At 28.0% G+C, this 19,245-nt stretch overlaps 2 protein-coding genes across 2 annotated transcripts; both read left to right on the top strand.

The window, feature by feature from the left end:
• Window positions 1-976: 976 nt before the first annotated feature.
• On the top strand, window positions 977-3,775 carry LOC113560711. Its single transcript, XM_026966756.1, has 3 exons — window positions 977-1,416; window positions 2,639-3,427; window positions 3,598-3,775. The coding sequence occupies exons 1-3, from the start codon at window positions 977-979 to the stop codon at window positions 3,773-3,775; spliced, it is 1,407 nt and encodes a 468-aa protein (XP_026822557.1).
• A 5,936-nt stretch (window positions 3,776-9,711) lies between these two features.
• Window positions 9,712-18,986, top strand: LOC113549206. Its single transcript, XM_026950399.1, has 4 exons — window positions 9,712-9,846; window positions 14,992-15,650; window positions 16,649-17,587; window positions 18,690-18,986. The coding sequence occupies exons 2-4, from the start codon at window positions 15,043-15,045 to the stop codon at window positions 18,886-18,888; spliced, it is 1,746 nt and encodes a 581-aa protein (XP_026806200.1). The 5' UTR covers window positions 9,712-9,846; window positions 14,992-15,042; the 3' UTR covers window positions 18,889-18,986.
• The last annotated feature ends 259 nt before the right edge of the window (window positions 18,987-19,245 follow it).

Genomic DNA, 19,245 nt, shown 5'->3' with positions numbered 1-19,245 from the left:
TAATATCATTCAACAGTTACCATCGTAATATTATAAGTGTTTGCACTCGACATTTATTATCATTGTTATTCCATAATTCTGTTTTGACTTTTCTAACGGTTATAAACACGTCCACATGTCATAATTATATTACATTCAATTTAATTTCTTTTCGATATATGCTGTTAACGAGCAGTGGTGCGGATCAATTATTTCGACTTCACTCTCGTTTAAAACATAGCACTGTCTGCAAAAATGTCTTCCTTTTACATATGGTTAACCAATGTAATTCAATTATAATGAAAGAAAAATCGTTATAAATATGTCGCATTGTTCTAGATTCTAGCCAATTAAGTAGTCGCTCCTCCCCCGTGAACGCTATTGTCTTTGATTTTCGTCATTGAAGAAAATCGACATTATAGGAATGCCACTGAACTTGATATCAGTCGTAGTTCGTTGTCAACGAGTGAAGTGCATAGCTAAGAAGCTTTTTACTAAATGTGTTTAGTGTTTCGCTTTTATTGTTCGTTAAAATTGCAAAGGACTCAGTTGTTATTGTTTATAAATATTTATTGCGATTTATATTTTTAAATATCAACAATTATTTAAAACCAATGCGTAGATGTAAAATTGTGAACAAATAATATACGTAAGACTTTTAATTCCTATTTAAACAATATTTTTTTATCGTGTCGTCAATATTTCTTTTAGCACCAAATGTATTTTAACACTTGTATTACCTGAATTATTTGTTGTTCACATTATAAATAAAAAATAAAATAATTTTTCATTTACTTTATTTAAATGCCTGTAGAGCAGTGTATGGTATATACTATTATATTATGATATTATTATATTTGAAATTAGACTATAGTTAAGGAATATTAATAATAGTAGTAATACAATTGTCCAAACATTTACAGGCGTTTAACTTTGATAATATCAACACTCCACTCATTGAATTTCGAAGGTATTATTCATTGGAAACATTTGAAAAATGAGTGTTAAGATACTAACAGTTATGGCTGTAGCATTGATGTTATTCAACGACTCTTTATTTATCAAAACTGCTCAGCTCAATATATCGACTGAAGCACCTCTTCTATCACAAGTAAATCGGACTTCAAAAGAACTACAAGATAAATCTAAATTGGTTCAGGATATAAGTGTAGAACTTAAAACGTCTGGTCGGAAGTCGACTCCTGAAGATTACAATACATTTTCGTCTTTGACGTCCGATGTTTTTGTTGAAACCCCGTCATCAATTTCCAATCCTAAATTATACCCTTCGCTAACAACCAGTATGCCGGCATTTGTAACTCGTGGCAGGTATATCAGAAATCCGTTCTACTTCAGCAAGGATGATCAAGAAGTTGAATTCGAAGAAGATCAACATGCTGATGTTCTGTTAAATAGTGGATTTCCGAAATGGAATAGGTATGAAAAATATATAAATACCAAATTAATTACGCCAGCTTTCATTACAAATTTTTTAATTTAACTAATTTATTGAAGAACTTAAGTACTTAACATTATTAATATAACGGATGTATACAAGATGGTTCATTAATTGAACATAACTCCAAAATCTATCAACGTTTTTAATAATATTTTTCTCAGATGATTTATAGTCATAATAACATTTATAAAAATAATAGTATTATTTTTATTATATTTATCTATATAATTTTTCAAGTTTTTTACTTTTTTGAATGACCAAATATTTATTTTATACTCCTAAGTAGAATGTTTTTTGGAGTATTTTGGCATGTAAAATTACTTAATAGTTATAAGTATTTACAGTTTAACGGAGTAGTAGACTAAAACTTTACAGGGTATCCTTGTACCACTATAATTCGCTAATTTATATCTACTTAAAATATTTTAAATACTCAAAAACTATTCGTTCAAGTTTTAATTTTTATGTGTCGAAATACTTTGAAAAATTTTTGTTTCAGTATATGAAATTAAAAATATATGCTGTCATTCAAAAAAATAAAAACTTAAACAATTTTGTTAAAAAAAAAATATTATTTAAAAAAATTGTTTTATTTTGACAAAAAATTATATATAAAAAAAAAATTAAATAAACGTTAAGAAATTTTGAAATAATGAGTATTCAACGATAAAATTGGTTGATAATTATGACAATTGCTTAGGGATTTCTATAAAAATGTCAACATTCATGATATAAAATTTTAATTAAAATACAAATAAGTATAAAAATATATATTCCTTTTAACAATTATTGAACACAATGATAGTAATATTTCCATCTAAACTTCAAACGTTTGAATCGTTTGTATCAATCACTCAAAAATTAAAAAGTATAATTTTTCATTGTAATATAAAACTCTATAGAAAAAAAAATCTACTAGCTAAAGCTATTTTTGTACCATTTCATATTTACGCATACCAAAATACTTTAGAAAAAAAAATATTAATGGTTGTAAGAATATCTGATTTACATTTAAAAAAAAATTGTATTGTACATATGAATACCAAAATAATACAGTTAATATACATACACACGTGTAATATACTAATATGCATATCGTATGATAAATAGATCAAATATTTAAACATTCAAAATTCAATAAAAAGATAACTGATAATAATAATAATAACAATAATAACAACTACTATGGCTTGTCAATAGGTATAATACCAATCACAGACAGTTAAATAAGTATGGGCCAACGCCAATCGAAACAGACATTACTGTCGACGAAGACGGATCAACCGGTTATGGAAGTACGTTCGACTTTGGCGGTGGAGGCGGTAACGTGGGGGCTTCTAGTTACGATTCTGGTAGTTACCGAAACCCAAACAACGGATGGTCAGGTGGAGACATGATGGAGTGGTACAGCGATCCTATACCGCAGTCATCGCGCCCCGTTCCAATAATCGCCGAAATTCGGCATCCTAGCAAACACAAAATGTCCATCGATGTGACCAAAATAGGTCTGTTAGCGTTGGTCAAGATCGCGATGGCCAAGTTGAAAGCACTGGGTTTCATTAAGGCCATGTTGCTCATGTTGTTCAAACTCAAACTCCTCATACTCGTACTGGCCATCAAGGCCCTAATGCTGATGAAAATAGTGAAAATGACCCTATTTCTTCCAGCTCTCTTATCAATATTCACGTTCCCGATGATCTTATCGCGGCTAACGAACATGCACTCGTTACTAAGCCAACCGGTTTTAGTACCGAATAACTTTGGCATGAACCAGAATACCCCGGGTGGAAATACACCGGCAACCCCGGGCGGGGGCGACAGTGGGGATGATGACGGAAAAAGAAGGAGTCGTCTAGACCAGTTGGAAGTAATGGAAACTGGAATGACCAGCTTTAGACAAATCATGCGGACGGAAAAATGCGTAGAGAGAGTGTCCTGCCGTATGGCTGGTGCAGAACGACCGAGTTGGATACTCATTTGGTTAAATTGGTAAGCTATTAATTATTCTCATATTATCATTGATAATCCTAGTTCAAGTATATTATTATTAATGATTTATCAGAGTACCTGTACCAAATAAAATCCAATAAACAATTTGGAATTTAAAATCAAAAATCAAATGTTTTATATCATATTGTTGTGTTATTTGTGATTTGCAGGGCGGCGTCGCCTATATCGAACTATATACCGAGCAAGAAAATAAGATCTTTCGTTTCAACATTTACTGAAGTAACCAATTTTCGTTTAGATAATTTATACACAAGATTATTGCCTAGTAATTGGACGGAATGGTGTAATGAACATTATGCATGCGGTGAAAGTAAAAAAATAGGATAAGATCTAGGTATTAATGTAAAAATAATTTTTTTATTATTTATTATTTTATATTTATTTTATATCCGTATGTGTAAGTGACAATGTTAAAATACGTTTAAGACATTTTACATCTTGACTTACGAGTTTATTTTATTCAAAACGTTTATAGTACCGAAGGTAAGCTAATAAATTTCATTCAATAATTTGTTAATTGTATTTTAGAAGGCGTCATACACGCATGTCATGTCTCTGTTTGCAAGAACCCACAACATAATAAATTGTACGTTCAGAATAATTCAGTTAATTTTAATGTTAGAGCGAATTAATCTACTAAAAAATTTAAAGCTAAGAATGTTATTTCCTCATCTAGGTGTTTTTGATATTTTAATTTTAAAACATTTAAAAAAAGTAAAAAATTTTATAAATTTTTAAATTAATACAACTTGTTTTAAAATCAAAATATAAAACCTGTGTCGTCGTTTTGACAATATTCTTACTTTTAAACTAGATAATATGACAATTCATCGTAATATTATTGTATTATAACAAAGTTATACAGATTATTTTGAAAATAAAATATTGTATGTCATGTGTTAGTAGTAAAACGGAATCAAACTATGTTATTATGACGTCCTTTTAAAATAACTAAAAAAAAAAAAAAAAAAAACAAATAAAATTATTAATCCAAAATATTATATGTTTTAACTGTATCCACGGAGTTTTCTATCTAATGGTATTTAACTCGTACCAAAACATACGTATCGGTTATATTAAGAAGTATAAGTACTCAGGTATCATATGATTACCCTCGATTTAGTAGATATTTAGTAAGGATTACTGAATACAGTATACCAATTTATTTAAGAGACATGACATATTTTGTAATATTATTATTTACATTATAAATACATAAAAATATTTGTTATACATAATGTAATTTATTGAAACAACATAGGTATGTTTGTTACTTTTATTTTTTGTATTTGAGAAAAATCATTATATTTTTTCAAATAAACATTATTTATTCTAGATAATATATTATATATATATATACAATTTTAGTTGTTCATTTTTGTATGTTAAAAACATTTACTGAAGTTAAGTTAATTATATTTTTACTACCTTATTATTATTTTTTTAATTTCCTTCATATCCAACACCATTAGCTTTCCTAAATGTAATCGATAGAAAAATTACTCACTTAAGTATATCATGAATTGAATAGACAAATTGAATTAATCACTTTAGTAAAAATATTTTTTTTTAATTTAAACCTTATTCACTTTATCATTTATATAACTAAATACACATAGTAAAACATAGTCGTATGACTTTCGATGAACTAAAGAAATTGTTTTCATATACTGATTAATAATTTTAACTAAATTTGAATTACTTAAATGATATTTATTCTCCACTCAATATTATTTAAAATTTTGATACGGAACAATAATTTAATATTGTTAACTCAAAATAAAAATTTGGTTTTTATAATCTATTTTTTCATAGAATTTGTATTACCTTATTTGCTTGTCGTTTATAAATTTAAAAAAAATTATATTATTATATTTTAATGTTTCTATTTTCAGTTAAAAAAATATTTATATTTATTTTTTAAATGACAATAAAATTAATCATTTCAAGATAAACCGTTATTGTGTACCAACATTTGTAACTAAGAAATAAAAAAAATGAGACTATATTGTATTTTTGATATTTTATGCTGTAAGAAACTAATGAATCTTACTTCATGTATTCAATTATTCAATTTAAAAGCGTTTTCATTTAGTTGTTTTTTTTCTATCAATACTAAAACAAAAACAGTTTCAAAAACAAATTCAATATTTTTAAAAGTTTTAAACAATTTACTCAAAAAGAGTCAAAATGTTCTAAAGTTTATATAAATAAAAAGTTAACAAAAATAAATTGATTAAAATAAAAGTATCTACGTATATCCATTTTTGAATTACAAGAAAAAAAAAAACAAAAATTTAGTTTATCAAAAACAAGGTTTATGTATATATATTCATATTTTCATATTTATTCCCCGATTATTTAAAACAGTTACTTTTAAAGTTAAAAATTGGAGTATTTTGACTGCTCGAAATGACGACGACAGAGACCTAAAAAAAATATGACATATTATAACCAATACATTTATCACTTTTCTGAGTTTCTAAAATATATTAGAAATATAACTTATAGTCCACAAGCTTTAATGTTTAAGGATCTCTTAGTAATTGAAACTTAGTTTCTAAGTTCAAATTTCATCAATATATTCTTTTGAGGAATGTAATACAATTTTACTGTAATATAACAGTTTGAATTTATGAATTTTATTTTAATTCATAATATATAAACAGCATAGTAATATTTTCTTGAATCAATATCAAAAACTATATAAGTAAAACAATACTAATATGTCATTATTGTTAATTGATATTCATCATTATTAAAGTTATTCAAAATTTATGAAAATTTAATTTAATTGATAATTTTGAAACCATCAATAGATGATGAGATAAATATGAAAAAACCATCATTATTGTATGTTTTAATATTCTGGTCAAACAATTAATATTGTAACTAATAATAGAATTCTTTTAAGAATTTTAAGATTGATAAGAAGAGTCTTCAAATGAATAGCTCAAAAGCGTTACAAAAAAAAAAAAATAATAATAATAACTGCAGTTTATAATTTAAATTATTAATCGTATTATATTGTACTTAGGTTTTGCTATTTGAAATATTAACTCTCAGCTCGTAAAAACATAGTTGGAAGTGGGTTGGAATAACCACTGAGCAGAGACTCCTAGTTGTTGATAGTTTGATACGTAATTGCATAATAATATATCTCAAGATACACATTACACAGCATATAGTATATATCAGCTATGTTTAATGTATCTATTATAATGTTTAATAAATCGGAAATTTCTAGTTTAAACTTTGATTTAAATACGTCAATATTTAAAAATAAAATAATTTTCTGAATAATTTATAGTTTATTACTAAGGCTGAAACCCATTTGAAAAAAAAAAACAGAAATTAATATCATTAGAGATTACTTTTTAAATAGTACAACAAATCTCAAGTAGGTATTTGAAAATATATAGTCTTTAAGTATATTTAATAATTCCACATATCAGATTTCGAATAATTAAATTGTAAAAGAAATATGAAGTTAAGCATACTTTACGAATCACTGTGTACATAATAAATATACACAAATTGTGTACCATATTAAAATTAAGGGAAACACGATATCTTGTAAGTTCAACTGTAATAAATATAGGTAGGTATTTAATATTATACTAAATATGTTGATAACTTTCGAAGTTTTTAAGGATAATGACACCATTTCAGAGTATCAATTTAATAATGTATTTAACATGATAATATAATTCACGTTTACATAAATTAAGTTTTGTCTTTAGGTCACATAATATTATTAATATTATCCCTAACAATATTTTATTTTGAATTACGTAACTTTTATTCCTACTGCAAAGTTGGAGTTGTTCCAACTAAAAGTAATATTATGGTTATTTATTATAACTATTAAAATATAATATAATTCGTCGGTGACGGTAAATTCTAATTTGGCACTAAATAAATAAATACAATGTACACCTACTTTAAGATTAATCAATATTACGCATGGATAGTTTACAATATTATAATATGTCCACTCTTAATAATGTAGTTCATAATTATTTTACAAACGATCGATTATGGCCAATGACGTATTGATACCCCGGTGTAAGGTACACCCGTAGAAGTGTCGTGATAACTGTTCAAAATTGTCCTTCATTAGATTGACATTTTCCAAAACCTCGAATGTCTATGTTGTCCGGTACGTTTAACGATACGCCTCCTAAATGATATTCGGGTTTCCGATTGTTTTGGCCTGTAACTAGGTCCTTTGGCACATTAATCTACTATTCCGTGTAGTTGTTATGACGTCATGCCCATCAAAAAATAACCTTTAACAGTGATATATTCGGGATTGCATCGTTTTCATTAATTAGTGTGGTCTTGAACGAAATTTGTGACGTTACTTCCTACTCCCGTAATGCTGATCTACTTCGTGTACGTAGGCTCCAGTTTCCGGACCCGTTACACCGTGGTTGCGGTTAACTAAGATCGATAACAATATATAACCTATAATATATTGCTATAAGTACTTTACCTACAAAAGTCACTCTATAATATTATAATGTACATGAATATTATATTTTTTTAACCTTAATAGTTGGTGTTAAATGTTTATGGTTATTGGATATAAAAATGTGACTACTGGTTTTATGAAAATATGTTTTTTTTTTTCAACATGCAATTATTCCCTCCAAGTCTAGATTAGTAAATTTATTTTTGTTTAATCGATTCTCAACATATTTTTTCTTGAAATTATTATGCTTTGAAAATTTAAAAATGATTTTTAGTCGCATTCAAGACAATGTGTTTAAAAATAAAAAGGTTAAAAAGTATATTATAAAACTATTATGCTAACATTTTTAGTAATATTTTGGGCCATAACGATATATTATTTTACATTAAAGTTTTATCTTTATCTTAAGAAAATCAGTTTATAGTATAATCCAGTTGACATTTATTAAAATATTCTTTATTTATTTCTAAGAAATAAACATGTAGTTAAATATTTACTATTTATAATATAATTAATAATTATATTTCACTATTAGTTATCTGATAATTGTAAAATACTTTCAGTATGGATTAGAAATAATCTATTATAAATTAAAAACTAATGTTTAACTATTTTTTGTTTTAGTATCTACTTTTAAACTTTTTTCAACAATTAATTTTTTTTAATAAAATTCAAATTTCATAAAACAAATTAATTATTTTTGATTTTGATAACTATCTTAAGTTATATTGTATATCTCACAGTTTCTCAACTCATTATATATTTTTGACACATGTCAACGAAAATAAATTTAAATTTAAGTCAATAATTATTAATAGACAGCATAGTTTTAAGTAAGACTAATAAATTACTATATTATGTTATCATACAATTATATACCCAAACCAAGTAATAAGTTAGTATCGTAGTAGCACAGTTATTATGTTTTTTATAATATATTGCAATTTAATAAAAAAAGAGGAAAATTAAAATATGAATTTGTATTCGTCTCAAGGTAAACAGAAAAAGAAAATTGTATGTATGTAGTAAGCATGTAAGTATCTAAACAGGATAAATATTTTGTGTTACTGTTGTAAAATATATTATTTAAAAATGATCGATATATTAATAAATAGCTAGCTGTACTTTAAAATTACTTATACTAGTAGTTTATTTTTATCGATAATACATAAATCAAGGGTAATTTATTATTTATTAAAATATCATATTATTGACCTTGTGCTGTTCGAGATTGATTTGGTATTTTTATATATATATATATATTTACATTTTTCCTTTAATTTAAAATCAATCAAATATACGAACACTATTTGTACAAAAATTTACAACAGAATAAACAGAGATTTGTTATTTATAGGAATATCGTCATGAATTATTATTATAAGAATAATATGTTACTTTATAATTCTTCCAAATTCGTTTGATATTTTTACAAAAACACATAATAATCGTGGACCAACAGACATATTATTTGGAAATCACCTTTCGTTTTCTCATCAGTGTTTGATAATAAGGTTACAGGCGTAAACTATATATATATATAAAATATTACTTCTTCCTTACCACCAATTTATTAACCTCTGAAAACCTTCCATCTCTTCCTCCAGTTGGGAGGTTATTGTATTACGGTGGCAGAAATAGTAGTAGATTATTTTTTGAATTGACACCAACGACTATTTCAACCGCAGTAGTTGATTTGTATTACACACACGACCACGTCCGCTCCGTGAAACACAATCATAAATAATTAAATAATTTAAATAATTTGTATTAATATAAACATTTTACTTAGACACCCATTTACCTTGAAAATAATAATTTTTTTTTTTATTTGGTTTTGTAGTAATAATATTAAGTGAATTTAATAGCATTCAAGAATTTATTGCATTAATTCTAGAATATTCATAATCAAACTATAATGGTGAGTACACTTGCGTTTAAAATAAATTTAAGAAATATAAGCTAAATAGTTTTCAATATTTTTTATAAGGCTAAACATAAACATTTTTGTAATTATTTATCAGTGTTAAAAACGTTATAAAACGTGTAAATAAAGGTATAACTTAATTATTTAATAGTGTTTTGAGACGATGATCTGCAAGAAATTAAAATTGTCCATCATGTTGAAAAATTAAAATTTAAAAGGTTATGTTTTTTTATTGAGTTATTTATTTATAATTAAAAACCCTTAAAACTTACAATAATTGAATAATCCCTTATGAATTTAAACATAAAATAAGATAACGTACATGTTTCGATGTATTTATGTATATTATGAAGTATTATTATATCAGACTCATTGAATTAATTTAATATTGCAATAAATTATAACATTAGTTACCACTAAAACAACAACGGTTAATTTAAGAATGAAGTGGTATTTTTAAAACAAATGTAATGACATTTTTTAAGACGAAATAAAAATATTTATAATATATTATTTTATATCTTGAATATTTTTTAATTGATGTTGAATCATGTGAATAAAACTTAAACAATTTTAAATTCAATGCGATGTGTTTCAAAGTTATTTTTATAAGCAAATTATAGACATTTACAATTTTTATAAGTCCCCCTTTATTACCAGGGTTTCATGTTGTTTTGTAAAGGGTTGTTTACAATAAAAGTAGCACTTGATTCCTGATACACTGATATGAATTAGTATAAACTTTAAATAAAATCAATACATTATGTAATAAATACATTTTAAATTTTAATCAATAAAATATATTTGATACGTTATTTTAAATTCATTCTTGAAAATCATACTTAACTCTGGCACTATAGTTCAAACGTGATTCGAAATAACTTACATTAAGTATAACATTGAATGCTAATACATGCTGTCAATATATTTTATAATTTTGTATATTATTGTGTTCATAATACTTTCTATCAATCCAATATGTACGATGTTATCTAAAATCATTCGTAAAATTGTAATTTAAAAACCATCATGGTTTATTATATTAATAATATGTTTATAAATGGTGCGCACTTTGAAAAAATAAATACAATCAGAACATTAAATGGTTTAGTTATAGAATATTATTATTTAAATTGTGATTTCCTACGTTTAACGTTTTTACCGTACGTTTTATCTAGTATGAAATAAATGTTATTACAAAAATAAAACGAGATAAAATAATAACGTTTAGTTGAATTTATATTATTGTTATTTGTAATACCAACAATTACTATCTATTTTACACAAAATAAGGGATAAAAAATTATAAAACTCACAAGAACTGATGATAAACCAAGAAAAGTACTTTAAAAAAAGTATAAAAAAAAAAACCTGAAAAATAAACCTTACAAGTGTAATGATGCGTTACTCTACTGACATTTTATTTGATTGTGAGAGTTAAAGAAATGTAAGTATTAAGTTAAAAGTTCGGATTTGCCAATATAATATATTAAGAACTAATGTACTACTTACCAATTTAGGGATAGTTCTTTAGTTCTAAGTACAATATTTTTTTGTTCTGAGCATATGAAATGCTCACGTTATTTACTATAACAGTAATGAGACGATCATCATAAAACCAAGTTTTACAATAAAATGTCTAATAGTACCAAGATACCAATACCAAGTATTATATGAAATATAATAAAAATTGTATGTTCGTATAATAGTTCGAAATTATATACTAACAAAAAAATCAGCTTAACATCTATCATCGATATTTTATAGAAATAAATAATAAATTAAATTGTTAAATGATACGACACTGATTTCAAAATTTGAATGTTCAAGTCCACTAAGCTGATCTCATAGTCAACACAGTAAAATACACAGACAACATTTAAATTGGAAATAAAGGATGGTTTCTATTTACTTATCTATTTTAAAGAAAAATTAGCTTTTTTTATCATTTGTCTATATAATTAATTAAATATTCATAATTATTTACATCTGATTGAAATGTTTAAGTTCCAAGTGAGGACTAAAGGTATGAATAAAATATCTATAGATTTTATCGAATTGTCAGATAATTTAGACAGATGTACTTTAGATAATTACTACTCGACAAATAAATTGATTGTTAAGTTGTTGTAATTTAAGAAAAATTACGACTGATCTATATACATTTCTTAATTAATTTAAGATTTATAACTGTTGTATGTTAACAAGTCATTATGTATTTTTAAAATGGTTTTATTTTACTATACACACAAAGTAAAAAAAAATAACAGTCGTATCAGATTAGTCATAATAATATATTAAATTATATTATTATATATATTACATTGCAATATTAATGTATAAAATAAATATAACTTTATTTTTTTCAAAATGTTTAATCAGCTATGGACATTTAAATAATCTTATTTTTAAATTGAACCCTATTCTCTTAATGTTTCTCTATCCATATTTAAACTTAAATATAAATGTACGATATGTAGTAAGCCTATCTAAATACAACGAGTTATAATGCATATAAATGGTTTTATTTTTGTAGAACACGTGAGAATTATTTTAAACAAATCAAAATATATACGTATGTTAGTATTACTACTATAATATCATGTACAATAACGCAAAAATTATAAAACATTGGTAGGTATTTTAATCTATAAATGAATAATACATTTTATCAGAATATTACAAAACTTTTCAAACTTTTAAATATTTTTAAAACCTAAGCTCATTGTTACATATATACATTTTATCGATGTACATATATATAATATTGACCTGACGGCTGACGGTTAAATTAATTAAGTCACATCATAGAAAATTTTCATTATTAGTTTCGTAACCTAGCTACTTATACGCATTTATAATAAATTCGTATTATTTAATTTTTGCATTTTAAATAAATACATAAAAAGTAATTAACTACTCCAAATCTTGGGAGACACAAAAAAAAAAACAAATTATTTTAAACACACATATATATATATATATTCCGCTCAAAATCTAAAGCAATAGATTAAAAAATACTATTAGGCTGATGTAAATCCATCAGTATAAAAATCAATAACTTAATTGTTATTATGGTTCCAAATATTAAAATTTAAACAAATCTATAAGAAATCGGTTTAATTAAAAATAATACCAATTATATTAAATTGTGTTTTGTTTAAAAATTATTTCTCAATAAATATATAATTGTTAATATTGATTTATAATTATAATATAATTACCATCAAATTTTCAATGAAAATTGAATAAATTGAATACTAATCATTAAAGTTACTATATTATTAGTTATTACACGAACAAAAAACATAAGAATTTATTTAATACAGTCGAGTCGTGATAACTTGAAAAACTTGACAACTCGAATTTTATTTTATCTCCCTAGAAATATAAATTAATATAAATTAGTTAGATATCTCGAATCGAATTTTTATCTCTCTCCAATTTCGAGTTATCGCGACTCGACTGTATTTAATTTTTTACTTATTCAGTTATTTTAAGACGGTCAAGTAACAACCAACTGTTATTATTTTTAATGTAATTTTTTTTCTTGAACAATAATTTACGGAGTTGACAACAATAAAAAGTATACTGTGTATACTTATCGGAAAAAATAAATATTTTTATGGTTTCTTTAGATACAAAAAATATAAAAAAAAAAGGAAAAAAATCGTTATAGTCAATATGTAGTTACAAATGATTCCGACCCTCGTGTATGACCGAGTTTCATAAAAACGGAGAAGCACCATTAAAAAAAAATTTATATATTATATTGAAAGATTGTTATTTTTATTTGCCTTATATAATGTGAAAGTGCCTATTGTTGTCGGACGGTCATGTTCGTGAAAATTTAATATTTTTTTTTGTCCCCCAATCGTGTGGCTTGTACAATACGCTAACCAATATTATTTATTTCCTATACACGCACAAATATACAGACAAAAAAATATACAGCACATTGATTTATATATTTTCATTAAAAATATATTTTTGGTTTTATAAATGGGCCAATGCAATATAGCCACTAGTTAATGATAAGGTTAAACATGTTCACCGATTAGTGATATTGAATGTCAAGTTGTTGTATATTTTTTCGATCATTGAAGATCAATAAAAAATAATAATTATTATTTAAAAATGTTATAATTTGTATGAAAACTTCATTTACCAAAGGATTAGAAACAGATAGTAAGTGATAAATGATAATATAAAATAATGTAAATCTATAGTATTATTTTATACTATATTAAAAGTTCGATAAATTTATATCGTTGATTAATAATAAATAAAAATATCTTATCTGATATTATCGGTTTAACAACTTAACAGTGGGCTACAGTTGTAAAGAAGTAAAAGAAAATACATATTTTAATACTATTCATAAAGTATATAAATAAAGACGTAATCAATTTATTAATACAAATAGTAAATATATTATTATGTATTACCATTGTAATAATTAATATATATATAGTGGTAAAACGCAAATTTTAGTAAATTGATAAACCACAGAATTTCGGTAACCGGTAAACCATTTTTGGAAATGTGTTTGGTAGCTATTATTCTTTCGGCAGCGTGGTTATTAGAAAACAAACGTTCCGTGGACCGTGTGTCGACGCCGTAATCATACGGCGGAACATGTTAAAAATTCGTTAATATCGCTCGGTGATTAATTAAACGGTTATATTGTTGTACGCACGATAACAATAGTCAGACGATTTTCGAACGTTGCAGACTGTGTCAGCAACGTTAATGAAATCGCATGAAAAACCACCGTTGCAGTATTATTATAGGTATATCATAAGACGGCGTTCGGCTGCAATAAATAATAATAATAATATTATTGTTATTATGACTATTGCTATTAATAATGATCTGGATGTATTATAGCGTTTTAATTTACGTTGCAAATAATAACTGTTGAAAAGTGCAACAGTTTTCACTTTCTTGCGCTACGTTTCCGAGCCATGCCTTTAAGTAAACATCGTATTTACTTATAATTATTATACTTCTGTACACTGTGCAACGTTTGTGTTCGCAGGTCGACGGCGTTGAATAACAGTATAGCAGAAACATAATAATGTATTATTTTTAATAGTCGGTTCTCATCCAAAAAGAGTGTGTGTTGTTGTTCCGCAGGCTTGAAAACCACCAGCGGACACGAGGACCAACCCGTGCTGGTCGTTCACCATGAACGTCGTGAAAATATTGGCAATCGTCGTGGTGACGTCCGTCGTCACGCTCCTGTGTATCCGTTCGGGTCAAGCGATGACCAAGACCCCTGCTGGAACTGTTTACAATAATACCAGTGAGAAACCGGGATCCCGAGACCAAGGCAGACTTCCGTCGGTGAGCGTAATTTCCAAAACCGTCGCACCGAAAGCGACTGACAACCCGGTGTCTACTGGTGTCTACCCGGTAGAAAAAAAACGGAAAGAAGTGCAGACGACCATCACGATCGTGACTCCGGAGCCGAACCGAGAAGAAATATTGAAGAACGAAAACCAAACGACAACAACCACTACTACTACTGCTACCATTACTGCTGAACCGTTGCAGTTAGCCACTAGTAGGTCTTTGAACAGCGGGTTAAACGGGGACAATCGCATCGCCGTACTCGGACCTTTGGTGTCCGGTAGGAAAACGTCGCCGATTGTAGTCCGAGGAAAATTGATAAGACAAATAGCGTCCAACCACCAAGCCAGCAACGGCGTGACCATCGTGGACGACAAAGGCGACGACGGCGATAACGAGGCCAAAATTATTGTCGACGCCGATGTGTATCACCTGAACAATAGGTACGAAATTTACTCCGAGTGTTACTCATAATTTATAAAGTTCGGAATTCTTGTACAGACATTACAGTTACAAAATATTAAAACGCTTCAACGCCCAATTTTAAATTATTTTTCATATTATACTATATGAAATTATGTTTTTGTTAACAGTATAGAAAAACTCCAATGGACAGTCCCGAGTAAAAATTACTAAGCGTACAATTTTATATTTTAATAATTTATTGAACACGAATATTAACTTATCATAATAAATAGCTGTAAATATTATCGAACAATTAACTATGTTAAATCAATTAAGTACATTACATTTTATGCTTTTAAAATAAATATTATATTACTAAAAATTAGGTATTCATTTATATTAAAACGAAGAGTGTGAACTTAAATTCTAAAAAAAAAAACAAATATTCACTCCGGCCTTAATTTAAATTTAAATCATAAAATATAGTAATATACTCCGTGAAACGTCGATAATAAATTAAACGCAACACACGCTGTATAAGTGAATATATTGAATTAAAGTATCCCTGCTATATTCACATAATATATAGACACATATAGACATATAGTACACAATTACACAGCCCGCTACTCCTGTGCAGATGTTAAACCGTTCAAACCAGTGGCGTAATTGTGAGGGGGTGCAATGGGGGCACTCGCCCCCTGAAATTTTTTGAGGGATAAAGGTATATATTTTAACCGGGGGAAGGGATGTCAGGGTTTTGATAATAATAAATATATTATATATTACCCCTTCCACTAGATTTTTTCCTGCAGTTACGCCACTGGTTCAGACTGCCGTCCATGGATTACCACCCGTTGTCCGATATGAGACATAACCTAATAAAGGGAGGTGCTGGTCCATTATCGTTTTCCGAAATGTTATCCTGTGCTGTCTCGTGTTAAGGTTGCAGGCGGGATGCGACACCCTTATCGCACGTGTATTACGATTGACCGCACCTCGTTATCGCGCGCCTAAACACGCTTTATCATTACAGGCAATTGGGCAACACCGACTACTCGGCCATTGACACGGACATATCGGTGGCCGAAGAAGACGGCTCGGCTGGCTATCACGATTCGTACGATACGGGCTACAAGGCCAACCCCAACGACGGGGCCGGATGGAGCTCAGCCAGCCTGCCCGGAAGTTACGGCGGGGGCGTTCCGACGATTGGCCGGCCGCCGTACGGCATGCCGTCGCCGTACCCGTATCCGGGCGGCCAGCCGGTGTCGCCGGTTTACAAACATCACGTGTCTTACACGAACAACGTGCCACCGGCGTACCCGTACGGCCACCGTCCCGCCGGACAGTACAACATGAACAACAACTTCCATCAACAGGTGCAGATGATCTACGACAAAATCGACTGGCACAAGGTCGGCATAATGGCGCTGGTCAAGATCGGGCTGGCCAAGCTCAAGGCGTTCGGGTTCCTCAAGATCCTGTTCCTGCTCGTGTTCAAGCTCAAAATGTTCCTGATCGCCATGTTCTTCAAGTTCCTGTTGATCGCCAAGCTGATGAAGCTGTTCAAGTTAATCATGATACCGCTCATCCTGATGACGGTGCTGCCGCTAATCCTGTCGCTGTTCTCGGCCCCGATGCTCGTCGGCGGGCTGTTGGCAATCCCGGCGCGCATACTCGATTTCCTAACAGGGCCGATTTACGCACCGGCGGCGGCGGCCACAGCGGCCACCAAAGTGTTGATGGAGCCCACTTCGCTTCCGGGGTCGGCGATCGGAAAGATCGGTGGCTTGACGCCGTCTTACAATAAACCCGACGATGTAACAGTAAGCAATAACCGGCGGTTGGAGATGTTCGACCCGGCTTTGACGGTATTCCGGAAGGTGTTGGACTCGGAAAAATGCGTGGAAAGGATTGCGTGTCGGATGGCTGTCGTGGAAAAAGCCGGTATACTTCCGGTTTGGATTAATTGGTAATAAATCAATCAATTTTTACAACACAATATATTTTCTTTATTATTATAAACCGGCGGAAACAGTATTCGTTGCATTACGTTGACAGTATTAAATTACAGACTTATAGATGACGTCGAAGTATAAAGATTCACAAATAATTATAATGATACAACTACTTACAAATACTTGATGGTAATATTATGTTGAGGAGGGTTATATGTTGACATATTGTTGCATAGATTGTCGGCGATGATGAATTTGATCGAGGCAGAGATAGAGTTGAGGTCTTGGTTGAAAGACGAAGCAAGTGAAAATCACTTGAGTACTATATTTTGTATGCGTTTAATATATCTAATTACTAATTTTCATTAAAATATTTATATTGTAATATAAATATAAGTTCACTAAAAGTCTTGTTCATTATAATGTACATGTTACACATTATAATGTAGATGGTAAAAATTTTATATACCTATTTTCAATAATTTTATAATTCTTCAATACTTTAAAGACTACCAAAAAAATAATATATTTTCATGTATAAATGTATTATTGGCAAATTATTTGAGGAGTAGAAGAGTGTTACTTTTTCTCCCTATATCATTTTATATACAGTAGTTAAAATATATTTATTATTTTTTGCTTCCCCTAACCCCCTCCCCACCACATTCAAACAAATTACTTTTAGCTATACCACTACAGTTATGACATACTACACCTACTATTCCTAGTCAAACGATCAGATCTGTCAACTGTATGTTAAATAACTTTATTAATTTTATTATACCCATATACACGATGTAGATTTATCACGACATTTTTATTTATATTGCTTCAGTTATTGTATTAACAATAATAAAATATTGAAAAACTTTGTTGTTGTTTTTTTGTTCATCTTATTATACTCGTGTTTCTAGTAACGAATCAAATTTCGCTGATAACCTACGTAAAATTTAGATATATCGTTGACATTAAATCTATTCTGCTCGAGTTACAATGAATTGAAAATTTGTAAATAAAAAACATGATAATAACCCAAATGTTTGTTATAAATTATTTATTGCTTTATTTTTATTTTATTTTTTTATGACGAAATAAACATATACGTTTTTATTTTAGGATGCTTTATCGAGTATCAAAGGTGATTCCAAATGAAAAACTAGAATCTTATCTCAGAGCGTATTCCGAGGTGAACAATGTGATTTATAACAAGTCGGATAACCCGGCAAATTGGACAACATGGTGCTCAGAACGTTTCGACTGCAATATTACTAACACTACTAATACGGCAACAAATGTGATAGACGCAGTACAATGATAATACTATTATAATTACTATTAGTATTCGGTGTACTCTTTTCGTTTGTTATATTTAATAGTTTGTTTATATTACTAACTTCTAAGAGCTTATCTTCAATATTGATGCTTTGTACATATTTTTATTTAGACAAAATATTTTTCTGCGAAACATATTTATTCCTATTAGTTTTAATTTGTAATTATGTTGTATAATTATGTATTTAAATAATATTGGCATTACTATGTAACTACTCAATAAATGCTTAAATGTACATTGGAAGTTTTGTTATCTCGATTAACAAGAATTCAAACCATATGATTTTTTTAGTTATAAAAAAAGGTATATTATATGTATTTATCCACTTAATGAAATTGT

The sequence above is a fragment of the Rhopalosiphum maidis genome, chromosome 1, assembly GCF_003676215.2.
Source record: "Rhopalosiphum maidis isolate BTI-1 chromosome 1, ASM367621v3, whole genome shotgun sequence".
Taxonomy (NCBI): domain Eukaryota; kingdom Metazoa; phylum Arthropoda; class Insecta; order Hemiptera; family Aphididae; genus Rhopalosiphum; species Rhopalosiphum maidis.
The sequence above is the reverse complement of the archived record's forward strand: the minus strand, read 5'-3'. Positions and strand labels throughout refer to the sequence as shown.